The 27,662-nt window shown below is 40.5% G+C and overlaps 1 protein-coding gene across 5 annotated transcripts in view; it reads right to left on the reverse strand.

The window, feature by feature from the left end:
• CDK14 (cyclin dependent kinase 14) overlaps nt 1-27,662 on the reverse strand; it is a 505,722-nt gene that overhangs the window by 349,277 nt on the left and 128,783 nt on the right. For 4 of the 5 annotated variants that reach the window (XM_037890727.2, XM_043541222.1, XM_037890728.2 and 1 more), the window contains one exon: nt 14,861-15,106. In XM_037890727.2, the coding sequence (XP_037746655.1) occupies nt 14,861-15,106 (246 nt within the window). Of the gene's footprint in view, nt 1-14,860; nt 15,107-27,662 lie in introns of those variants that run through there. The other variant, XM_037890730.2, reaches the window with a different exon arrangement.

The raw sequence follows: 27,662 nt of genomic DNA on the forward strand, positions 1-27,662 counted from the left end.
ACTGGGAGGCATTCATGGACAGAGGACAGTTCTCTCGGGATGGACTTCAACTGCGTAGGGAGGGAAATAGACTTTAGGATGGAGGCTGGCACAACTGATTGAGAGAGCTTTAAACTAGGAATTTGCGGGAGACGGTTGGGAGATGTCCAGGTAATCTCCACGCCGGATTTTAGCATTGAGAGGGAAGAAAAGGAAGTAAGAAAGGATACAGCTGTGGGTAGGAGAATGGACATAAGGAGGAAGGGCAGCGTGGATACCAGTCTAATAGGTGGTAGAACGTCCATGCCTAATCGGGTAAAGATCGTGAGTGAAGCAAAACAGCAAAAATTAAGATGTTTGTACACCAATGTGAGGAGCTTAGGTAACAAAATGGAGGAACTAGAGCTACTGGTGCAGGAAGTGAAACCAGATATTATAGGGATAACAGAAACATGGTGGAATAGTAGTCATGATTGGAGTACAGGTATTGAAGGGTACATGCTGTTTAGGAAAGACAGAAATAAAGGCAAAGGTGGTGGAGTAGCACTGTATATCAATGATGAGGTAGAATGTAAAGAAACAACAAGCGATGGAATGGATAAAACAGAGTCCGTCTGGGCAAAAATCACACAGGGGAAGAAAGCTACCAGAGCCTCCCCTGGGACAGTGCTTGGGGTGTGCTATAGACCGCCGGGATCCGATTTGGATAAGGATAGAGACCTCTTTAATGTTTTCAATGAAGTAAATACTAACGGGAATTGTGTGATCATGGAAGACTTTAACTTCCCAGATATAGACTGGAGGACAAGTGCTAGTAATAATAATAGGGCTCAGATTTTCCTGCGTGCAATAGCTGATGGATTCCTTCACCAAGTAGTTGCTGAACCAACAAGAAGGGATGCCATTTTAGATTTGGTTTTGGTGAGTAATGAAGACCTTAGAGAAGAAATGGTTGTAGGGGACAACATTGGTTTGAGCGATCATGAGCCTATTCAGTTCAAACTAAATGGAAGGATAAACAAAAACAGATCTGTGACTAGGGTTTTTGATTTCAAAAGGGCTAACTTTAAAAAAATTAAGGAAATTAGTTAGGGAAGTGGATTGGACTGAAGAACTTGTGGATCTAAAGATGGAGAAGGCCTGGAATTACTTCAACTCAACATTGAAGAAACTATCAGAAGCCTTCATCCCAAGAAAGCGGAAAAAATTCATAGGCAGGAGTTGTAGACCAACTGGATGAGCAAGCATTTCAGAGAGGTGATTAAGAAAAAGTAGAAAGCCGACAAGGAGTGGATGATGGCAGGGATTAGCAAAGAAAGCTACCTTACTGAGGTCAGAACAGCAGGGATAAAGTGAGAAAGGCTAAAAGCCATGTAGAGTTGGACCTTGCAAAGGGAATTAAAACCAATAGTAAAAGGTTCTATAGCCAGATAAATAAGAAAAAAACGAAGAAAGAAGAAGTGGGACCGCTAAACACTGAGGATGGAGTGGAGGTCAAGGATAATTTAGGCATGGCCCAATATCGAAACAAATACTTTGCCTTAGTCTTTAATGAGGAGCTTAGGGATAATGGTAGGATGACAAATGGAAATGAGGATATGGAGGTAGATATTACCACATCCGAGGTAAAAGCCAAACTCCAACAGCTTAATGGGACTAAATCGGGGGGCCCAGATAATCTTCATCCAAGAATATTAAAGGAATTGGCACATGAAATTGAGAGCCCATTAGCAAGAATTTTTAATGAATCTGTAAACTCAGGGGTTGTACCCTATGACTGGAGAATTGCTAACATAGTTCCTATTTTTAAGAAAGGAAAAAAACGTGATCCCGGTAACTACAGGCCTGTTAGTTTGACATCGGTAGCATGCAAGGTCTTGGAAAAAATTTTGAAGGAGAAAGTAGTTAAGGACATTGAGGTCAGTGGTAATTGGCACAAAATACAACATGGTTTTACAAAAGGTAGCTCGTGCCAAACCAACCTGATCTCCTTCTTTGAGAAGGTAACCAATTTTTTAGAGACAAAGGAAATGCAATAGATCTAATTTACCTCGATTTCAGTAAGGCATTTGATACTGTTCCACATGAGGAATTATTAGCTAAATTGGAAAAGATGGGAATCAACATGAAAATTGAAAGGTGGATAAGGACCTGGTTAAAGGGGAGACTACAGGGGGTCATACTGAAAGGTGAACTGTTAGGTTGGAGGGAGGTTACCAGTGGAATTCCTCAGGGATCAGTTTTGGGACCAATCTTTTTAATACTGACCTTGACAAAAAAAGTGGGAATGTGCTAATAAAGTCTGTGGATGACACAAAGCTGGGAGGTATTGCCAATACAGAGAAGGACCGGGATATCATACAGGAAGATCTAGATGACCTTGTAAACTGGAGTAATAGTAATAGGATGAAATTTAATAGTGAAAAGTTCAAGGTCACGCATTTAGGGATTAATAAAAGAATTTTTGTTATAAGCTAGGGATGCATCACTTGGAAGTAACAGAGGAGGAGAAGGACCTCGGAGTATTGGTTGATCACAGGATGACTATGAGCAGCCAATGTGATATCACCGTGAAAAAAGCTAATGCAGTCTTGGGATGCATCAGGTGAGGTATTTCTAGTAGAAATAAGGAGGTGTTAGTACCGTTATACAAGGCACTGGTGAGACTTCATCTGGAATAGTGTGTCTCCCATATTGTGTCTCCCATGTTTAAGAAAGATGAATTCAAACTGGAACAGGTACAGAGGAGGGCTACTAGGATGATCCGAGGAATGGAAAACCTGTCTTACGAAAGGAGACTCAAAAAGCTTAGCTTGTTTAGCCGAACCAAAAGAAGGCTGAGGGGAGATATGATTGCTCTCTATAAACATATCAGAGGGATAAATGCCAGGGAGGGAGAGGAATTATTTAAGCTCAGTACCAATGTGGACACAAGAACAAATGAATATAAACTGGCCATCAGGAAGTTTAGACTTGAAGTTGGACGAAGGTTTCTAACCAATCAGAGGAACGAAGTTCTGGAACAGCCTTCCAACGGGAGCAGTGGGGGCAAAAAGACATATCTGGCTTCAAGACTAAGCTTGATAAGTTTATGGAAGGGATGATATGATGGGATAGCCTAATTTTGGCAATTAATTGATCTTTGACTCTTAGCAGTAAATAGGCCCAATGGCCTGTGATGGGATGTTAGATGGGGTGGGATCTGAGTTACTACAGAGAGTTCTTTCCTGGGTGTCTGGCTGGTGAGCCTTGCCCACATGCTCAGGGTTTAGCTGATCGCCATATTCGGGGTTGGGAAGGAATTTTCCTCCAGGGCAGATTGGCAGAGGCCCTGGGGGTTTTTTGCCTTCCTCTGCAGCCTGGGGCACTGGTCACTTGCTGGAGGATTCTCTGCACCTTGAAGTCTTTAAACCACGATTTGAGGACTTCAGTAGCTCAGACATAGGTTAGGGGTTTGTTACAGGAGTGGGTGGGTGAGATTCTGTGGCCTGTGTTGTGCAGGAGGTCAGACTAGATGATCATAATGGTCCCTTCTGCACTTAAAGTCTATGATTCTATGAGTGGCCCAGCCCAGGTCTCAATGCCACTCCCCGCTTGTCCCTCTTCAGCACCGGAGAGAGTTCCCCCTCTCAGTGTGCTGTTTCCTACAATTCTTCCTCGGTACTGGGGGTGAAGAACGGTGCCAGGAAGAGCATGGTGCCTGTGGAGCACTTCACAGAAAAACCTAAATGCCTGGTGCCAATTCGGAGTGGCTCAGCTAAGAAAGACTGGTCTGAGGGCTGCCTTCATGACTAAGGCCTTCAGACAAATGTCTCTATCTTTTTGAGTGCATGGTCTGAAGCCTCTGCAGATCTGGCACTTCTCTTTAACATGAGTTTCCTCAAGGCACTTTAGACAGCCAGAGTATGGGTCACTTACTAGCAACAGCTTGCCACGGCTTAAAGCCTGGGAACCCAGCCCCTGGGGCTAGAGTCCCTCGATGACAGGGACAACTATTCATGCTATTATATACAGTAACTTAGAACTATATACACTAACTACAATAACTATTCAATGCAAGATAAAAGAGTCCAAACCACTGGGAAAGAAGCCTTATAAAAGCAAACAGGATCATTCCAGGAAACTGTCATGGGTGATAAGAAGGAACTGAAAGGGTGTGGAGCTGGCAGCGCCCTTATACTGGCGCACATGCATGGGGCTCCAGAAGGCCTAGAACCAGTCCTACTGATACCGCTGAGGGAAAAATCTCCAGCAACTGTACACACGGCACGCACACACCTAGTATGGAAGGACATGAGCAAGCACTCAACAAAGTAGCATTGACTTTAAGGAGGCCAAAAAGGGAAATAAAGCATTCAGACAATAGGAAAGAGCATCTAACTTCCAAGAAGAGACTGTTCTGTGTAAAAAGTCAGTTTTGGTTCTTTCAAGTCATAGTTGTGGAGGAGGAGCTCCTTGCTAATCACAGGTTTTCGAACAAAAGAAGAGTAAGGAGAGGAACTGAGAGAAGACAAAAAGGAAAATGAACCACTTATCAAGATAAAATTGGAGGGCAAGTTTCTTGGATTGAAAGGGCTCCAAATCAGTTACTGTACAGGCACTAATAGTAACGGCACAGGCAAATTTGACCCTCCAGAACAGGGGTGGCCAACCTAAGCCTGAGAAGGAGCCAGCATTTACCAATGTACATTGCCAAAGAGCCACAGTAATACGTCAGCAGGCCCCCATCAGCTCCCCCACCCCGCACCTCCCGATCAGCTGTTTCATGGCATACAGGAGGCTCTGGGGGGGAAGGGGGAGGAGCGAGGGCACTGCAGGCTCGGGGGGTGGGGGGGCGGGGCAGGAAGGGGTAGAGTAGAGGCAGGGCCTGTGGCAGAGCCAAGGGTTGAGCAGTGAGCACCCACCAGCACATTGGAAAGTTGGTGCCTCTAGCTCCCATCCCAGAGTAGGTGCCTATACAAGGAGCCACATATTAACTTCTGAAGAGCCGCATGTGGCTCCAGAGTCACAGGTTGGCCACCCCTGCTCCAGAAAGTTCAAAGATATGTACTGAAAAGGTTCAAAAGCAAAACAACACAGATTCTACACAAAGATGGGTGCTCTAAACTAAGGAATTCTGACTTTTGAGGCAGCTAGAAGGAAACAGGAAATACAAGGAAGAGATGACAAGATGCATTGTTTCCCAGTGACGCTGAGGGCTCACAGAGCAGCCACCTAAATTGTGGGATTGCTTAATTTGAGAAATGAATTGAAGCCATCAAACAGAAATTCAGACAGCTTTCCTTCAAGTGTCAGGATCAATGTTCCAAGCATTACACTAGCTAAAAAAATATTTTCCATATTTTTCTATTATTTCTAGCTATGGAATCATTCCTATATTTAACAAGCATCTAGTGCAGTGAGTCAGCATGTCCCTGTGTTTGCAAATTCAATCTTTCAGGTACCAAGTGGTCAGAAAACTTTTGGTACTGTTACGATGAAGAACTGGCCACTGGAAAATGAATTCTCATTCAAGGAGGACTGCTCATTGTTTCAAAATGGGTGAGAGAACCAAGGTCTCTGAGACTAATATGGAGCAGGTGGAGACAGAAGAATCCTCACCATCTCAAACCTGCATTTGGACCTCTTTCTCCCTCTCCACTGGCAAATGATGGGACTTCAGTCTTCTTGTATTCTAAGAGAAGGATTAGTATTTGGGTGCAAAAGCAATGATTTTTAATTCAGGGGACAAGGGACAACAGAGATTCCTCCTGAAGCTATATGGCTTGACAAAAATTTGACTTGTATGGGCTGCCCAGACCAAGTCTTTCTCCCATTACTTGGAGAGACTAATTAATCTGAAGAGTCACCTTATAAATCACCCAAATAGTGAAAAACATGGGTCTTCTTCCTGTTCAAAGCATACTAGTACACTCACCCTATGCTGGGAGACGGCAGAAGGCACAAATTGGAGGCCAAAGGGTAAAGCCACTCAATGACAAAGACCCTTAATATGAAAAAAAAATAGTTTGATTAGATGGATTTATGACAACATGAAGTAAGTCCCCTTCAGATCAATGGAGCACAGGAATCCTATTAACAAAGGGAGAGGAAAGAGTATGCCAAATGGGGGGAAATGACAGTGGAAGAAATTGGCATTTCAGGCTCATGGGAGGGAATCAGAAAACACAAATTCAAAAAAAATATGTGTGGGAGGTGGGAGAATCTGTTTTAAAAGAGTGTTGGCAGGCTCACTGTAACTAATTTCAAATGACCACTTCATTTACATACATTGTAGGGTATTTAGCAGGTTTAATCTGGGATCCTGTAGAGTGACTGGGCATTATACTCACTTGTGAACACCACCTTTTAGAAATTCTCAAGAATCAGTGGATTATTTGGTAAAGACAGCTTTAATGGAAAATTACATCTAGGGCCACCTGACTATTCTTATACAAGCTGTGTGGGTTACGTTCTCATGCATTTTTCATAACTGCAAAACAGCTTGTGAATGTCACACTTTACCATCACACTCCTAAGCCTAAAGTTTTAAATAGATTTTTTTAACAGAATATTAAACTTCAAAATGAAATTATCCTCAAGGGGAAAATATTATGTTCACAGTTCCATTGTAAATTATTTAAAATCCAAAATGAAGAGCCATCTGTTTTGCTATATACTAAATTCATTGTAAGGAAAATCTGAAAGTAAAGGATAAGTCAATAGATAGTCCTTTACAACAACTCAGGGTCTATTCCCTATCATAGGAGAGAATATCTTCCAATGAGATGCTGGTAAAGCTTTCATTACCAAACCCCACACAGACTCTCGGGAGGTACATGTTTGTAGAGAGAACAGATCCTATTACATGCTAGAGTTAAATAGCTTAGGATCAAACCTGAAACAAAGCTGGCTATGAGGCAGTAAGTGACATGTAAATCTGGCCAAATCTATAAACCTCCTGTGCTCTGAGCTGACCAGTCTTGGGGACAGCTGGGCTCAGTGCATGAGGGGTACAAAGAGAATCCTGTGCCCAAACTGCAGTTGCCAATGAGCTCTCCAAAACCCCCACCCCCAAGTTCTCCTAGGCATATCCCCATCCATGTTCCAATATATGTGTACAAATTCATGGCTATTAAGGTCAAGGAATACTCGCTGCTCAGCTCCTGCAAGGAAGTCGGGCAGTCTTTGTAGGGTTTTCTTTTCCTCTCCTTTCCCAAATACTGAAAGGTATGTAGGAAGATCTTTGGATCAAAAACCATACCATCTCACCATGTCTCATTTCAGAACTACCATCCAGGCCAAGTCTCACATTCAGCCAGGAAGGGATATCCCCCACACAAAACTCAGAAGCTCCCCAGCCACCACAGTTGGATACCAGGAAGGATGGACTGATGGGATGGAGAGACCACAAAGGTGCTCCACACCCACCTGAATGGGAGAAGTAGGAAAGGGTTCAAGATGCATTTAGGATCAGCAGCCAAGAAACAGCTGAAGGGTCCTTGCCCCAAACAGCTTGAGCCAAGCCATTGGCCCTTACTAACCACAGCTCTACATTCATGAGTTTTACATTTATTTATTTTTATAACAAAATCACATAATCAGACTGAAATATGAAATGGAAAACTGCCCACATAGAAGAGATTTCCACATTCAGAAAAAGTCTTAAACATTTTAAATACAGTACATTCTGCTTATTAGCAGCCCCTCGGTTGCCAGCAAAAAGTTGCTATTATCCAGCAATTGCTAACAAGCGGAAGTTAGGTTTGTGAGGCAGCAGTCAGGGAAAGAAGTGCTGGGACGTGCCTTTCCTGGCTGCAGCCCCACAAGCCTGCCTGCGGGCAGGGCAGAAGCAGTAAGGGGGGGACTGCAACTCCGATGCCAGGGCTTCCCAGAGGGAGCGAGGCTGCTGAGGGCCAATGGAGCTGCACGCTACCACTCCCTACACTCTCCAGGGGGTCATAACACATTGTTTATCCAACTTAATTTGATATGAATAAATAAACTACTACAATTAAAATCCTTTCCATTAACAACAAGGTGACAGAAAATTTGTATTTTTTTAATACCAAATGTATCAAAATAAGTGTTATTTAATCTGTGAACTAGGTATGCAGAGACAAGGTGATGACGTAATACTGGACTTTTACTGGACCAACTTCTGTTGGTGAGAGAGACGAGCTTTCAAGTTTATACAGCGCTCAAGCTCTTACACATTACCTCACTCACCTTGTCTCTAATATCTTGGGATTAACATGGCTACTACACCACTGCACACAAACAGATACGCCTTCAGTTTGGAAATGCATTGTAATTAATAGATCAATGACACAGACATTTCAGGTTGCCCTTGTAAAGAAAAAGTGATTAGGTAAACCTAAAAAAGTCACCAGCTAGTGCAACATGAACAACACTTAAATATCTCTTAGTGCTGTCGATTAATCAGTTAACTCATGCGATTAATTCAAAAAAATTAATCATGATTAAAAAATTAATCCCAATTAATCTCAGCTTTAATCACACTGTTAAACGATAGAATACCAATTGCAATTTATTAAATATTTTGGATGTTTTTCTACATTTTCAAATATATTTATTTCAGTTACAACACAGAATACAAAGTGTACACTACTCACTTTATATTATTTTTATTACAAATATTTGCACTCTAAAAATGATAAAAAATAGTATTTTTCAATTCACCTCATACAAGTATCGAACTGCAATCTCTTTATCATGAAAAACGCAACTTACAAATGTAGATTCTTTTTTTGGTTACATAACCGCACTCAAAAACAGAACAATGTAAAACTTTAGAGCCTACAAGTCTACTAAGTCCTACTTCTTGTTCAGCCAATCGCTAAGACAAACAAGTTTGTTTACATTTTTGGGAGATAATGCTGCCTGCTTTTTATTTACATCACCTGAAAGTGAGAACAGACATTCGCATGGCACTTTTGTAGCCGGCATTGCAAGGTATTTACATGCTAAACATTCGTATGCCCCTTCATGCGTTGGCCACCATTCCAGAGGACATGCTTCCATGCTGATGACACTAAGAAAATAAATGTGTTAATTAAATTTGTATCTGAACTCCTTGGGGAGAATTCTATGTCTCCTCCTCTGTTTTACCTGCATTCTGCCCTATATTTCACGTTATAGGGGTTTTGGATGATGTCCCAGTATGTTGTTCATTTTAAGAACACTTTCACTGCAGATTTGACAAAACGCAAGGAAGGTACCAATGTGAGATTTCTAAAGATAGCTACAGCACTCAACCCAAGATTTAAGAATCTGAAGGGCCTTCCAAAATCTGAGAGGGATGAGGTGTGGAGCATGCTTTCAGAAGTCTTAAAAGAGCAACACTCCTATGCAAAAACTATAGAACCCGAACCACCAAAACAGAAAATCAACCTTCTGCTGGTGGCATCTGACTCAGATGATGAAAATGAACATGTTTCGGTCTGCACTGCTTTGGATCTTATTGAGCAGAACCCAGCATCAGCATGGACACATGTCCTCTGAGATGGTGGATATAGCACGAAGGGACATATGAATCTTTAGTACATCTGGCACGTAAATGTCTTGCAACGCCGGCTACAACATGCCATACAAGCAACTGTTCACACTTTAAGGTAACATTGTAAACAAGAAGCAAGCAGCATTATCGCCTGCAAATGTAAACAAACTTGTTTGTCTGAGCAATTGGCTGAACAAGAAGTAGAACTGAGTGGACTTGCAGACTCTGAAATTTTATATTGTTTTATTTTTTGCACGTAATTCTACATTTGTAAGTTCAACTTTCATGATAAATAGACTGCACTACAGTACTTGTATTAAGTGAACTGAAAAATACTATCTCTTATTTTTACAGTGCAAATATTTATAATAAAAAATAAATATAAAGTAAGCACTGCATACTTTGTATTCTGTGTTGTAATTGAAATCAATATATTTGAAAATGTGGAAAACATCCAAAAATATTTATATGAATAGTGTTCTATTATTAACAGCACGATTAATCGCACAATTAATTTTTTTAATCACTTGAGAGCCCTAATATCTATCAAGTAAATAATACCTCAGTTATTTTTTCCTATCCTACCATAAAGTCACTTGTCCAAAAAATAGCCTGGAACCCAAATTTGGCTGTCAAACAATAGAATAGGACTCAAATTTTCTTTTTAAAGCAAGATTATATAAATTAAACATTGCACTATATTGTATGTCCCCGAGACTGCTGATCTGAACTTCATTTTACAATCCTGGATGCTTCAACTGACCAGTGTGAACAATCTGAAATTGTGCCTCAGGTCCTAAGAAAGTATCAGTGAATGGCAGTTGTATTCCATACTCCGATTTGGGCAGGGGTGTACACTGAGAATCAGCTATGTGCCTGTGCTCCAAAATACAGTACGTGAACATGACAGTCTGAATGGAGCCAGCAAAGAAACTTAGCAGAATACCACAACTTGCCTGACAGGTCTGCTTTCTTCTGCTATTCAGTGGTGGTTATATGAAACCTGAGGCAGGAGAACTCTTATTTTCAGCATCAGGTCAGATACACCGGTCACTCACTGCAGCCAAGATTTGTATGTGCACCTCATCAGCTTGTCCAGGTTACTGGAATAATTAAAGGGACAGTACCAACTTGAAAAATCACACCCCTCTCTATGAAAATGTTTTGTCTATAGTTCCAATTAGCACCTAATATTACAATAACTGAACAATTAGAGAAAAAATAAAACCCTTCTTTTCCCTCCAATTTGTTCTTTGTGCTTAATGGTTTTCATTGTTTCTCCCATATAGTTTTTACATTATTTGTATGACACTTTCACCCGGTTGTTACAGGGGAAAGAATACCATATTTTAAAAAGCATTTGACTGTAAAACCAAAGAAATTAGCAATGGCACTCTGGGAAAGGTGCACTATCGGACTACTTTGAATTCATTTTCCGAAACAGACTACCTTCATTTCAAGTTGATAGTGTCTCTTTATGTTTTGTCTGTATTAATGTTTTGGGCTGTCCTGAGCTTTTGGGCAATGAAGTTACCTAGCTGGCTACATGCATAATTTTAACATGCAGATTTGTCATGTCCAAAGGAGTAGCAGACAATTAGAATTCCTGATGCCTGTCTGAATTATCTGTGTTTATCAAAGAGCATCAATCTCTTCCACTAGGAATTTTATTCAACAACAAGATTCAGTTTCTTTCCCAATAAATAATTCTGTAACTGCATGCAGGGACCTCTAATCTAGGTAACAGTATGTCTACACAGGATCTGCAGTGTGCTTCCCAGAACACAAAAGCAAGCTCCCAGCTACTGTGTATAAATACTCAACGTTTGAAAAATTAACCAAAATACTAGGTCATAGTTTTACATAATGAGTTGACATCTGTCAGATGATTTTAAAGTCTAAACATGTAAGCAAACAAAAAACAATTCATGCAACTACTTCTCACTTTATGCTACAGAACTAATTAACAACCTAGAACTTCTATACAGCTATGGAGAGGTGCAACATTAATTTAAATGATGCAAGCTACTTAACAGCAAATCATTTCATTTCTGAATGTCAGAAACTGTGCCCAGGAACATACAATCCCAGATTTTCAATCCCAAAATCCTCTGTGTACTATCTCCCAACAACAATAACAGAAGTTGCAGTGTGTACATTGAGAATATCCCACCTGCTGAGTAATTATTCTCCATTTGCTCTTCACCCAGCAACACAAAGCTGCCCTATAGCTGTTTCAGCTATTGCGACTGATTGAACTAGAGGCTAAAGTCCTAGAATATTCTAATGATGTCCTCAAAGAAGTGGTGTGGTTAAACCTTGAGAATGTTTGTTATCTTTTGGGTTACCTCTATATTCTAGAATGTGAACTGATAGGAGACTGGAATTAAATGATCAGAGAATGACACACAGTTGTTTTGATGAGTGCTACAGAAGTGAAGGCATAGGCAGGCTTTAAGCTATGGTAGGAAAGAGGCAAAATGACAATTTTTGCCTAATGCAAAATGATTTGGCATGCATTTTCAAAATACTAACCAGGGAAGAAAGTGGAAATTTTATTAAACAAAAGATGAAGATATTACTCATCTATTAAATAATCCATACATAAATGGAGGCTTACCAAAAAAGAGAGAGAGAACTAGAACTGAAACAAAATTATAGTGATTATGACCTAGAGGGCATAACAAACTTGGCAGTGTGCTTCTCATAACTGAAATGCCAACTCAGATGCGTGTAATCTATATGCCAGAAGTATTTACAGACCCAGCAAGGTATAATTTGACAATGAGGAATCTGGTAGTGATTCTTTGACTAAAAATACAAGGAATAAGTAGTAGAGGAAATGATGATGGGTATCTGTAACAGAACACGAAGACTAGAAGAAAACAAGACCAAAAAACCTGTATCAACTCATGTTACTCAAAACCACAGCCTGTCATCTCCTAGGGAATCTAACCATGCAGACATGCATTGGGCAACAAGACAGCCAAACACGCATCAGAATTTTCCCAAATTACATATAAGTTGAGTGGACACAAGCCAGAGGAGAAACTATCCTGGATCTACTGAGAGATGGGAAATATTTGAGAATTCAGCTCAGCCTCCCTTTTTACCACCTCCCCTCACCCCCACCACCACCCTTCTTGCCCCAGAGAGACAGACAGACACACTCAAAAGGCGGCATAGCAGTGTCTGGCTAGCTGGGTTGGAGTTTGCTGGGGATTTCCCTGTATGGATGCCAGTGGCTCCTTTCCCCCTTTCAATCAAGGCTGTTCCTCCAGCTCAAGGAATCCTCTTACTGGCCAGGAGGGAGGGAAGTGTGCATGCCCTCTCTCCTTGGGCTGAGCTGGGGGTGGAGCAAAGGGGCCATTCAGTCTCTCTTGCTACTGCAACAAAATTTTCCTTTCATCCTACCTGTGCAGTGGAGGGGGGGCATGGCTTAGGGAAAGCAATCAGTCCATAACCTTGGGATGTTTTGTTGGCATTTAATTACTGAATGTATGATTTACCATTGCACTCTCCCTCTGGGGGTGCGAGATGCCCTTTCTGGAGGTGCGAGACATGCCAGATTTTTTTAGAAGGTAAATCATCGAAAACACAAATTAAGCACAGGCAGGTAAGTACAACTACTTTGTTTAATCAAGCCTATGTATTTATTAACATTATACATTTTTTTAACGATTACTGTAATATACAAACAAAAAATATATCTAGGTTTAAAGAACTGACCTAGTTCAACGATTTTTTTTATAAGGGGTGCGAGAACAGATTTTTATTTTGATAAGGGATGCGAGAACATATTTTGAGAACCAAAGGGGTGCAGGCTGCCGTAAATGTTAAGAACCATTGGGCTAGACACTATATCCGGTTTGGTAGCCATTTTGACCTTGGGGTTTGCCAGTCAGGACCAAATGTGGCTCAAGTCTAAGCAGAGTGCTACAGTTACCCATTCCACAAAGACTATGTACACTCCCCTCCATTCACATTCTTGTTTATTAAAGTTGCGGCCGTTGTAATAAACTATTTTTATCTTGTGAGTCTCTTTTTCGGAATTCCATAGGCAAGAACAAGAGAAGTGACCAAAAGCTATATGGAAGCAGTACAATAAGAAATTGGTTTGTAGATACAGCATGTAAGGGTATTTGAGTTAAGAAAAGAGGATTGTGGAAATGAAGAAATCAAGTATCTGATCCTAAAAATCCTTACACACATACTTAAGTTTATTCTAGGGCTGTCAAGAGATTAAAAAAATTAATCGCAATTCATTGCGATTAATCGCACTGTTAAACAATAATAGAATACCATTTATTTAAATATTTTGGCTAAAGATAGTTAAAGATAGTTCCTTTTAAAATATAACCTTTCCTACAACGTACAGTCCCCTAAGGGCATGACATCTTATCTGTTAAATTCACATGGGTTAAACAAAGCTCAGCTCTAGAAAAGAGAATTTTGACATTTCTTCATAGAAACAGAATTTTCTCAAAATTCTGCCTGATCCAGAAAAGACAGCAGAAAAGAATCAATCTTTTAAATCACTTTCACGCCAACTAACTTTTGAAGTGTTCTTTGCATTCTCCTTGAATCTGTAATCTTTATCTCAAAGGTCACACTATTATGGATTTATCCTACTACAGTAAAAAGAAGATACAATTTTTCAATAATTTGTTAAGGTCTCTTGTGGGACATCTGTCTGGGCACTATTCATAAAAGACATGACATTTTATTTATCAACCTACTTTCAAAATATTACATCACATAAGGAAAACAAACATAATACTGCATTGATCAAAATCCTTTCATTTTTCTCCACATGCAGCATGGTTCTATCAGAAAACAGTAACCTTATTTTCACTTATATATTCCATTTAAAATACGAAGATTTTAAAAGGTACACAAAAAAGTCAAAATTGGCCCAAGATTCAGATTTAATAGAAATATACTTTTATAAAACCTAAGACCAAAATAAATGTGACTACATTGTTTGGGGGGTTTTGTGTTTGACTGACATTCCAGGGAAAACAAGTTTTCTTTGGAAATAAACATTCCCCTGCAAAGTTAGCAATTCAAATACTTCAGCATTGTACTTGAGGATGAGACCCTAAAAGTGAAATTGATTAGACACTGTCCATAAAGAGTCCATAAACAAGTGAAACTAACTGCCCAAGAGCTGAGAGAATTGTCAGATTAAACACAACATTACAATGAAATGTAATTTAGATTTTTAGTAGCAACAGTAAAGAGATTTTTCTTTTAAATGCGTTAGTTTTAATCTGAGAGGAATGCTTTAAGAAGTGTTGAATTTCATTTACAAAGGTAAGAAACGTATACTGTATTTATGCATTTGGTGTAGAAACTGATAATATAGCCAGATGCACTTACAGAGCTGGGACTAGAATGTCGCCTGACTTTAGGAGATTCTTTCCCTGCTGACGTAGTTTTGAAGTTAATGCAAGCATTGTTCTCTGAATGGACCCTCTTCACTTGACTAGTTGGTTTCTCAAATGGATCAAAACTGCTCTGTGTCCTCTGAACTCTGACTTTTTTGTCCTCGGGAATTGTGTCCAGGGGTTTGATCACTGAGTCCATTCCCTGGCAGTTCCGTGTAGACATCTTTGTGACACATATCTGAAAAAAAAAAAATTACATGCACTGAATATAATGTATACGCCTGAAATTAAAAAAGAGATGAAATTTCAAGTGTAACAAGAACATATTTTTTAAATACTGAAATTTTATAAAACATGTATTTTTATAGATACACCACACACATATATATACAAACACACAGATATATACACAAATAGGTATATCAAATGTACTACTTAAAGGGTAGAGAAAAAAAGATAGAAAGGATAAGAAAGGAGGAAGCAACATACAGTTTGTATAATCATGTAAAATGACAAATTCAAAATAAATGTCTCAATAGAGGTCTATGTTATTTAAACTTTTGCAGGCTGTTCTTTGTAACGGTGCCAGTCCACTTCATCCCACAATCCAGTCACTGGTATCTGCAACCAGTATCGATTTCCATTTATTTAAAATTGGATGAGAGCGAACTTAAATAAATGATACCAGTTTACATACATACTTTTGTGCTGCACTGCAAAGATTCAATACTAGTTTATAATTATTGTATTCTTTTAAAATAATGCTTATGCAGTATTATCATCACCACCATATGCCCCAGAAAATCAAATTAGTAAATCAATACCCAAGCACTGAAACATGAGAAACCTCAGCCTGATGACACACTAAAGCACAAAGATCAGAGTTCTCATTTGTTCTTGCCACAGGGTTGAACTATATTACCTATGTTTGTGACAGGGGGCTCTGATCCTGCAAACATTTAGGCACATACATATCTTTTACACATTCAGGTAGCACCATTGTGATTACAGGTTGCCAGCTCTAGTGATTTTACTACGAGTCTTGCAAAATTTGTGATTTTGCTTGAAGCCCAGTTCCTGTACGCATGTAATTATATGACACAGTTTTGGGGTTTTTTTTGAAAGGTTAATTTTCTAACCCTTGTGGTTGCAAATAAAAGCTTGAAAATGGGATCCAAGTACACTTTAAAAGCTCAAAAACCCAAAGGCACAGAAAAAGAAACCAAAACATATTTTTGAAATATCTTGTGATTTTTAAATGTTTGGGGTTGGCAATACTGATTTAGTATCACTACAGATGTGTACAGTTAAGCAAGTGTGTAAGTATTTGCAGGGCCCTTACTGATGATATTTTGAAAACTTGCTGAAGCATTACAAATTGGGTGTCACACCAGGGATCAGTTTTAGAGATGTGTTTGTGCAGGGCGCCTCCCTCACAGCTATAACTGTTACCAATGCAAACAAACATTTTCCAACAGCAAATCATTCTTCACAGTTCCCTTTATGGTTTGGTTGCTTGAAATCCAATTTACTTCGATTGTTCACTGACAGTAATACCCAGTAATGCCTTCATGCAGAAATAAAGGATACAATACAGAACAAACCAATCATACTCTTGAATATAACTACACTCCTCTATAAACACCAAGAAAACACAATGGCCCAAAGACTGCCTTCATCATTAAATATTACGTACACTGTACAGCACTATCTGAACTACCAGAGACAGGTTTAACTCTAATTAAAGGTATACGACTGATATTCCAATACAGGGATTACAAGTTTCATTTCTTATTTAAAAAGACAATCAACTAAAACTTCATCACTTTGAAAACTTGTCGCTGGTACCAAAGATTAGGAGCAGTGCCTGTTCATCCTAAACCATATATACATTTTTGGACAGATTTTGTCTTAATGGCTAAACTTTGGTATATCGTTACTACCACAAAGACCAAATAAACTGGTTGGTTTAGAAGTTAAGTGGGCTTCCCTTTTAAAATGCATTTCCGTTCCCCCTACCACTATGCCAGCCACAAATACACACACCACTTTAAACACTTAATATTGCTCTTTCTAGACATACACTGAAATCAGTGATGCTGGTGCACAACCCAAGATGTTTCTGACACAATAAATGCATGAGCTAAAGCTGAGGTTAAACAGCAATGTTAAATTTTGGTGCCATTAATGTTTTCCCAGTAAAATAAAATCAGCGAAGGAAAAAAATTTCTCCGCTTCCGAGATATTATGAACTAATGAATGAAAAACAAAAAACAAAATAATAAAAAGGCTTCTAAAACACACGTGTCTTAATGAAATTGTTAAAGATCAGCAGTCAGCCATTAAACTTAAATATTTGCAATTCAGCGTAATGATGCTGTGATTACTGCATCTGCCTTACATGGAGTTTTGTTTACGTGTTACGCTGAAGAACCTATTGCCCAGTTGCAGGCTCTAATATGGGTTAAACACATATTACCTACAGAAAATACACAAAAAGAAAAGGAGGATTTGCGGCACCTTAGAGACTAACCAATTTATTTGAGCATAAGCTTTCGTGAGCTACAGCTCACTTCATCAGATGCATCTGATGAAGTGAGCTGTAGCTCACGAAAGCTTATGCTCAAATAAATGTTAGTCTCTAAGGTGCCACAAGTACTACTCCTTTTCTTTTTGCAAATACAGACTAACACGGCTGCTACTCTGAAACCAGAAAATACACAGGCAGCAGATGTGCTGCCATCTATTGTGTGTAAAGCAGTAATGGTAATAGTTTCAAACTGAATGTCTTAGAGGGCACTCCTTCACTTCTAGGTCACTAGTTTGAATCTAGACTAGGTTAAAATCCACCCAAAGAGATTACCATCTGGTGGTCTATGTAAAATGCCCACGTCACAAAATCCACCGTCAAAATTTGCTCCAAGTGGTCACCTTCTTGGAGGTTCTGCAGCTCCGGAAATGAATGGAAATGCAGATTGAACACCACTCATAGAAGTGCCCCTTTCCAGGAGCAGAAGCTGTGGGAAGATGGACACACCTGGACTGCTACTGCCTCTGCTCTGCCTGTACTGTGAACAAAGTACATCACTCGCTAGTTCTGTCAAAAATCCATTCACAGACTCTTTAAATCTATTTCCTCAGCAAATTTAATGGCAATAGATATATTTTCTCCTTCCTGGGCACATGTAAGTGTTATACATGCACATCAAGTGAGCATGAGCTATGGGATACTGAAATCCTCCGGAATCTGAATTAACTAAGCATTTGAGGGACCCCCAGAACTTTCTACTCATAACTTTTCATATGCCAGAATTCTGCCATTTTCAAATGGGTGTGTTTCATCTGTTTGACCTGTTTTCCTCATGAAACTCTAAAAAGGAATGCTTTTTGACCAAACAGGTGGATTGAACAACACTCATACATTCTTCCCCAGCTATTGTCAGAAAAAGAGAATTTAGGACTAAAATCTACCCTTTGCTAAATCTGAAGTTTGAAATGTCAGCACTGAGCCATTGGTTAGTCTCTAAGGTGCCACAAGTACTCCTTTTCTTTTTGCCTATATGAGGTATCAGTATGGCTTATTGTACTATTTTGGGAGTCTTTTCTGTGCATGGAAAGAGCCATCATTTTATCTAAGAAGTCAGCAGAGGATGCCTGGCACTGTACCACACAGTACAGTGTGAGGCAACTAAAACAAAATTCAGATTTGAAAGTAGCTGTCTTTTCCTTACATAGCATAAGAAATACTTTTGTCATTTCTTCATATATATTCTTATATTTTGGCCACTCAAAAGGCTGCCAGAAATACATGCATGGCTATATAAACCTGGTTTTGGACCAAGTAATCTAACTGAGAGGTTCTGAAACAGAGGTCAGTAGGCCTTTAGTGGTCTGAGACATACTTGCTGGTGGTCTGGAGCTGGCTGGCCTCTGTCTTACTTCCAGCAGTTTATTTGCATTACAGAGGAAGGATGATTTTACGGTTAAGACACTGGACTGGGTCTTAGAAGATGGGGACTCTATTTCAGCACTGTCACAGATTTCCTGTGTGATCTTGGGAGCAAGTCACGACCTCTGTGCATCCATTTCCCATCTGTAAAACAGGAACCATAATCCTAATCACTGCTGATGCTAAGATTGGTGGAATGGTAGATAATGAAAAGGGACAGGACAGTCACATGGATCACTTTGTAAACTGGGCCCGTTCAAACAAAATGTGTTTTAATACAGCCAAAATGCAAAGTTGTACATCTGGGAACAAAGTATGGAGGCCAGACCTGAAAAACAGGGGGCTATATCTGGGAAAATAGGTGACTGAAAAAGATTTAGGGTCACAGTGGATTAACAACTGACCATGACCTCCCAGAGTGACCCTTGGGTAAAAAACAGCCAATGTGATTCTTGGATGTAGAAACAGGGAAATAATGAGTAGGAGTAGAGGTAATTTTACCTCTGTACATGGCATTGGTGAGATCAATTGTAGAATATAATGTCCAGTTCTGATGTCCGTATTTTAAGAAGGATGTTGAAAAACTGGAGAAAATGCAGAAGAAAGCCATAAAAATTATTCAAGGGCTGGAGAAAAGTCCTTACAATGAGTGACTTAAAGGGCTCAATTTGTTTAGTTTATCAAACAGAAGATTGAGAATTAACTTGATTAGTGTATGAATACCTTCACAGGGAAAAAATACTGGGTATTAGAGGGCTCTTTAAACTAGTGGAGAAAGGCATAACAAGGACCAATGGCTGGAAGCTTAAGTCAGGCAAATTCAAATCGGAAATAACTCACAAATGTTTAACAGAGCGAGAATGTAACCACTGGAAAAACTACCAAGGGAAGTGGTGCATTCTCCAGTGCTTGATGTCTTCAGAACAGGATTGGATGCCTTTCCAGAAGAAATGCTTTAGTCAGCCACAAGTTACTGGACTGAATACTGGGTAACTGGGTGAAATGTAATGGCTTGTGTTATGCAGCTAGTCAGACTAGATGATCTAGTAGTCCCTTCTGGTGTTCAGCTCTATGAATATATGAATACAGTGCAATGGGGCCTTAATCTCAGTTGGGAATTCTAGGTGCTACCATAATACAAAATGACCACCACATTAACAACAACTTAAAATCCACACACTTCTCTATTACTGCTTTTTCATATAAGCATTTGCTATAGTTCACACTCAAAAACAACTCCAATTATTTGGTGTAGCAGAATCGGTGCTGATTCTTCAGTATGGGCAAAAGGTGTTTTAAGCCCCAATTTGCCCTTCTATGCCTTAGAAGTTAGCTCTGGTGCAATTGCTAAGTTAGGGCTTTTCTAAGTGTACACAAGACCACAGGAACATTTCGTAAGTGCAAATGGGAGAAAGTTGTTCACAAGACAGTCTGTGTATTAAATGTGGCCCTCACTATGAAAAAGTTTCAGAAACTTTGATCTAACAAACAATATCACGGTTAAGGCATTAAACTATTGAAACAATCAGCATTCAGACTAATGTAGTAGCAGAATGGTTATTTTTCTTCATTTTACTTATTGCTTGTATTTAAATGGTAATGTCCACTTTTAAAAGTGATTTTTCTATTCAGTAGCCTTTACCAAGGCTAGGGCAAGTGCTCACCCTAGGTGACGGGCTTGGCTTCCTTCACCTCTCTCACTTTCTCATCCCTTCACTGAATCACACTTATACTGAATCTTTGTGTGGCAGTGTCCCTGTCTGCTAACTATGGCTCCTCTAGCAAGTCCCACTGGGCATGGCCCCTGCTGGAGACTTCCTTTCAGGAGATGTAACCAGTAGCTGATTAAACTGATTCAAAACAGCGCTCTCAAAGCCTTTTTATTGCTTATTCATCCAAAAGGTAAATAAGTAGAGAAAAGGGTCGACATGCCTCAGCCTAGGACTTCCCCCTGCTTTCAAATCTCTGTGAGAGATTTGTGTTGAAGAGAACAAAAAAAGAGGAGAGAAAAGAGGGGCGGATTAAAGGAACGTGTCTACCACCTGAAATCCTTAGCAAAGGAATCATAACCTTGCTCCAGCACCTGTCTGCATGGTGCACTTTTCTTTACTTTTGAGACAAGTGGAGGTGAGTAGATTTCTGTAGTGAACTGAAACATTCAACAAACTAATCTCAACATTAATTTAGCTACTGCACACTTTATTTTAAATTTATGAACTGAAAAGGTAACGCCCATGATACTTTTAGTATCCTGACTGTGTTATTTTTCCAATAAAATGTAAAGAATTATTACACTCAAAGCCAGACAGTAAGAAAAAAGTGCTTAAAATTGAACAATTTCATTGAATGCCTGCCAGATTTTAGAGTTATAGAAACTAACAGATTATTCCCTATGATTTTCACACCTGCTGATCCACATTTCAGAAACATATAGTACTGAATACTCAGGTGTAACAAAGCAGTACCCAGCAGACTCGGGGTGGGAACAGGGGACCCCAAAAGTGGCTTTCCAGCCCTCTTTTGTCCCACTCCTCCAATCCCAGGAACAGTTGGGCGATGGCCCCAGCACAAGTTATAGGAGTCTCAGAACTGTTCGAATTGGAATTAGGCAGCTGTTACAAATCTGCAAGTTTGCTGTTATACCCACAAAGACCTCTGGAGCACAATTCACTCTGGTCACACCTCCTCACATACCAATGCATGGGACACACCAGAACTATGACATTGGTGTGGAGCCAGCTTTCCACCCTTTTGGGATTACCCCATGCTGAAATACTGCAAATGGCAGTCAGGGCTCAATTCTTCAATTTGCTGAGCCCTCTGGATGCACTTCAGCAAAGCGCTTAGGCATGTGCTTAATTTTAAGCATGTGAAAAATCCAATTAAAGTCAATGAAACCATGTATGAGCTTAAAAATAAGCTTGTGCTTAAGTGCTCAGCACCTTACAGGATGAGTGCTTAGTAGGAATGAGGATTCAGCCTATAATGTTCAGTCAACAACTAGCTCCATATCTGGGACTACTTTTTTTTAAGTATTCTATTACCCTTGAAATCCATGCATTCAATTAATACCATTATGGTCCTGAATGTCCTCTTGATACTTTGCCTGTCTATCTAGGTACTTGGTAAAGGAGATAAATTCCATTGTTACAAGACAGGTTTCAGAGTGGTAGCTGTGTTAGTCTGTAACAGCAAAGACAAAGAGGAGTCCATGTGGCACCTTAGAGACTAACAAATTTATTTGGGCATAAGCTTTCATGGGCTAAAACCCACTTCATCAGATTCACGGAGTGAAAAATACAGTAAGCAGTATATATATACAGCACATGAAAAGATGGGAGTTGCCTTACCAAGTGGGGGGTCAGTGTTAATGAGGCCAATTCAATTAAGGTGGAAGTGGCCTATTCTCAACAGTTGACAAGAAGGGGTGAATACCAAGAGAGGAAAAATTACTTTTGTAGTGCTAAAGAGGCAAATGCAATGAAGGTGGACATCGGCTATTTCCAACAGTTGACAAGAATGTGTGCGTATCAGCAGAGGGAAAATTACTACAAAAAGTAATCAAGACAATCTACTTGTATGTGAATTTCAAAGAGATGTACAAGACCAGCAATCATTAACCCATTTATTTGTAGTAACAGATCAAGGGAGATGCTAAGTGTATTTGTCTGTGTTCACCTATATCCTGTTAGAAGTTTAACATGTAACCAGATTAGCTTGTAGATGCTAATGTCCTTTCAGGTCTTAATTGTTTTCTATTATGCATGCAGATGGTTCAGTTAACCTTAAGATCAAAGATGTAAGATACTGTGGGAAACTAATATTATCTATATTCGCAAAAAGAAAAGGAGTACTAGTGGCACCTTAGAGACTAACCAATTTATTTGAGCATGAAACCTGTCATTATCTATATTGTCTTCCATTTAATTATCTATGCTAAAATAAGTACTGGCTAATTACCTTATGTGAATAAATGACCGCTCAGGTCTGCTTAAATTTCGACAGGGAAAGGCTAAGCAATAAGAGTGAATTCTCATGGAAGAATCTGAACAGATTCTGTACCTGAACTGCCTATTGGACTCTAACCTTTTAAACTGGTTCCAGAAAGATTTAAATCAGCAGCCTTACCATCTCTATGAAACTTGTACGGGGAGACTTTGGAAAACCAGTAAAGTGCCTGAAACCACTATGGCTTATTGCTAAAAGCAGCCAAGTCAGCAGGCTGTAAATTAGCCAAATCAGCAGGCTTAGTTTAACCAAGGCAGGAGGGGAAGGGGGTTTCTGGGTGCCACAGAAAGGGCAGCTTGACCCCGCATCCTTCCTGATAAGAATTGTGTTGAAGTTGCTGATACATGCATCTTAGAAAAGCAGGATGTGCCCCAGGAATGTCTATCGGGGCCTCAAGGCTGCAAACTCTAGAAAAACCCACAGCTGGTTAATCGATAATCAGAAGGAGCCTCTTGCTTGCCCATTAGAAATGCTTGCTTAACAAGTTTTCTTTAAGGGACATGTCATCCTATTACTAATGTATAAATAAGGGGGAAAAGTTTGAGGTGGGAGGACTCTTCAGGACTGGACTCTCCCTCTGGATGCATCTTGTGTTCCCCACTAGCCGACAGGCTGCTGTTGTGCCACTCGAGAGCCACGTTCAGCTTTAGTAATTATCAAGGGTTGAGGGTGCTTTACTAACCTGTTGCAGACATGTATATTAGTGCCTGAGACTCAGTAAAGTTTGGCTTTAAGTGAAAGCACTCGTGTTGTCCTGTTTGTGCCAGCCATCTATTGGTCGGACAGCCGTGTCTCCCCTGATTTATTTCCTGACACCACCTCGCACAGAGTAAAAGTTACCAAGAGCTTTGGGTTGAAAGAACCCCGGGGAACAAAACTGACCTCAGGACTTTACACTTATCTGTATGTATATTGATCGTTTAACCACTGCAACGCTCTTCTTACTTTTTTCCTTTTATTATTAAGCCTTTAATCTTTTAGTTATTAAAGGATTGGCATCCCTGTGATTATTGGGTAAGATCTGAGACTCATAATGACCTTGGGATCAGTCCTTTGGGATTGGCAAACCTCACATATGGTGAATCTGGTTTTCAGGAACCTCTCACTATATTAGATTGAGCTGTCTAGATGGGAGCAAGGGCTGGAATGCTTAAAGGGGACTGTATTTGGCTTTTTGGTAACCACTGTGGTATTGCAGAAGCTGTTTTGTTACTGGCTTGGTGAATCTAATTATAGAATAACCTACCAGTTTGACGGACTGTTTGCCCTATTCTTTGCAGTCTGACCTGAGTATAGCATTCTCTGTGTGGCCCATCCAGGCACCCGGTCACATTAAGAATTGCTCATGTAAGCAAGATCTGAAGGATCAGACTTAAGTTTTGACAAGAGGCACCCATTTTTCCAGGGGACCCTCAATTGGCCAGGGCCCCTGGGCTAACCTGCCACTGGTTAAACATCACAAGCAGCTGTAAAACCAGATGTGCCATAAGGTTCTACAAACACATCTTACATTTTGGGAAAACATGTCATATTCTGTTTTGATTGCCCACATGAAATATTATAAACAAAGTTGAAATGAACCCATTTTCCTCATCCAATAAACACAGTTTTAAGAAATTATGCCAAATGGTCTTCTCAGTTTGGTTGCGTCTTCCTCTTTAAATTTCTGATCACTGGCCTTAGTAAAATGGGTTCTGTTTAACTATTTCTCATTCTAATTTGTAGATCCTGAAGATTTGGATAGTGCAGATAATACTTGAATAAGCACACAGAGGACTGGATGTTTATCCAAATTGAAACTTTTGAAGCTTCCTATTTCTACTCTGTTCCTGGATAGGGGCTATGAAAGGACATAGTTAGGGGATCTGAGTTCTGTTCTCACCGGGGGGGGGGAGGGGGAATTATTGAATAGCTTCGAGGAAAATCATTTAATCTGTGTTGTTGGGGTTTTTTGTCCTTCAACTATAAAATGGGGACAATGATAATTCCACTACACAAATAAAACTGTAAAGACTAATTCATTAATTTTGTAAAACATCCAAAGAGTTTCTCAAATTAAATAGGATAATGAAATATTTGTGAAGTTAGGGCCATCTCCCATGAAGTATCACAACAAGAAGAAGTTACCTTGTGCAATAATGATGGTTCTTTGAGATGTGTGTCCCTATGGATGCTCCTCTGTAGGTTTGTCTGCGTCCCTGTGCTGCTGATCAGAGAACTTTGATAGCAGCCTGTCCAACCCACGCATGCGCTGCTCCCTGCCTGCCACGAGGCTAACCAGCCCACATGGGCAATCCCTCCTCAGTTCCTTCTCTACCACAGTTTCAACTACTAGAACTTCAAAGTAGAGGGGAGGTCAAGGAGAACCCATAAGGGGACACATCTCAAAGAGCCATCATTACTGCACATCATCTTCTTTCAGTTGGGTCCCTATGGGTTCTCCAGTGTAGGTGATTCCCAAGCGGTGCCCACTACTGGAGGCTGGGGCTTCAGAGTTAAGTCTGTTACAGATGATAGCACTGTGGCACCAAATCTGACATCTGCAGCTGAGTCCCCGAGGATGGCATAATGTTCTGCAACGGTATGTGCAGATACCCAGGTAGCTGCTCTGCAAATTTCTGATATGACAATACCCTTTGGGAAGGCGACGGAAGAAGAGACCAATCTCATAGAGTGTGTGTATACTGAAGACGGAGGGATGCACCATTACAAATCTGGTAGCAGAGCTTGATATAGCTTGAGGTCTATTTGGAGAATCTTTGAGCTGAAATCGCTGTATCGTTTGATCTGCAATAAAAAGGAAGTGTCTCGGAGATTTTCTGAAAGCTCTTGTTCTGTCCAAATAGAAGGCCAAGGCTCTCCTCATGTCCAGCGTATGGAGGATGGCTTCCCTATTATCCTGATGAGGTTTAGGATAAAAGGTTGGAAGTTGAATAAGCTGATTTATAGAAAAGCGGAATTCACGTTGGGAGCGAACTTCGGACATGGTCTAAGAGTGACTTTGCCAGGGAAGAACACAGTGAAGCAGGGGGTCCGCCATCATATCTCCCCTATCCTTCTTGCTGAGGTAATGGTGATCAGGAACACTGTCTTCATTGAAAGGTGAGTTAACGAACAAGTGGCCATGGGGTTCAAATGGTGGTCTAGTCAGTCTTTTTAACACCACGTTGAGATCCCATTGAAGAATAGGAAGTCTGGGTTGGGGAAGGAGATTTGCTATGCCTTTGAGAAACCTCTTCATGGTCTGATGAGAAAAAATGGAATATCTTTCTACCTGCTGGTGGAAGGTTGCAATTGCTGCTAAGTGAACCTTTAGCGAGCTGATATAGACACCCAATTTCTTGAGAATCAACAGGTAGTCCAGGATTACCAGTAGTGTGGTTGCATTCAGGGTGATGCCTTTGGGCTGACACCAGATTTGACATCTCTTCCATTTTTGTAGGTCGGTACGACAAGTAGCTCCTTTCCTACTGTGAAATAACACCCCCTGTACCTCCTCAGAGCAAGATGTCTCTGTGTGCTAGAACCACAAAGCAGCCAGGTTTTGAGTGGCAGAATCCACAGGTTGGGATGGAGAGTGCATCCCTCGTTCTGTGATAGCAGGTATGGAATGATTGGAAGAGTCATCAGTGGACATAGCATCAGCTGTGACAGGTAAGGGTACCATGTCTGCCTGGGCCAGGTGGGAGCAATCAGAATGTTTTCTCTCTCTCTTTTCACTTTCAACAGGACTTTCAGAATTAGAGGAAATGACGGGAAAGCATAAAGACAACCTTGTCCCATCAGAAGAGGAGAATTTCCCCCATGGAGTATCATCCAATCCCCACTCTAGAGCAGTACTGAGGACATTTCTTGTTCCAGTAAGTAGCAAACAAGTCTACTGTCAGTTTCCCACATTTCTGGAATATGTCGTGTAGGATCATCAAATCTATTTCCCAACTGTGGTCAAGTGGGAATTTGTGGCTGAGGTTGTCTGCTGTTGTGTTGTGTACTCCTGGCAAATAGGCCGCTGATATTAAGACATTGTGGGAAATGCACCAGTTCCATAGCTTTAGTGCTTCCAGGCACAGGGAGTGTGATCTGGTACCTCCTTGATGGTTTATGTAATACATACAGGCCACATTGTCCGTCATGACTTTTGTGTGCATGTTCTTGATCATTGGGAGGAAGTAAACACATGCATTTCTGACCAATCTGAGTTCAAGCAGTTGATGTGAAGGCACGTCTTGGATAGTGACCATTTCCCCTGCACCGTGAGCCCACTGAGATGCACATCCCATCCTATGAGGGATGCATTGGTAGTCAGGAGTAACGATGGGGGAGGCCAAACAAATGGGATTTCCTTACATACGTTACACTGGCTCTTTCCACCAGTCCAAGGATTACTTGACCTTGGTGGGTATCAATAATAATTTGTTAATGCTGTCTCTGTTTGGCCTGTAAATTGAACTGAACCAGGCTTGGAGGCATCTCCTGTGTAGTCTGACATGAGCTATGACGCATGTGCCCTTGGCTATATACCTCAGGAGTTCGAGGCAGTGTCCGGCTGAAATTTGGGGGCTAGATTGTACTGTCTCTAACAGAGTGGAGAGGCTGAGGAATCTGTGATGAAGGAGGAGCGCCTTCACCTGAATGGAGTCACTGTCGGCTCCTATGAATTCTAGTCTTTGTACGGGTGTTAATGTCGAATTTTGCACATTGATTTGTAGGCCCAAATTCTGGAACAGGTTCAGTGTAGTCTGGGTGACTCACTGGGCTTCAGCGAAAGAGCGTGCCCTGAGAAAGCAATCATCAAGGTAAGGATAAATCATGATGCCCTGAGAGAGTAAGTGGTCCA

This window comes from Chelonia mydas, chromosome 2 (genome assembly GCF_015237465.2).
Source record: "Chelonia mydas isolate rCheMyd1 chromosome 2, rCheMyd1.pri.v2, whole genome shotgun sequence".
NCBI lineage: Eukaryota > Metazoa > Chordata > Testudines > Cheloniidae > Chelonia > Chelonia mydas.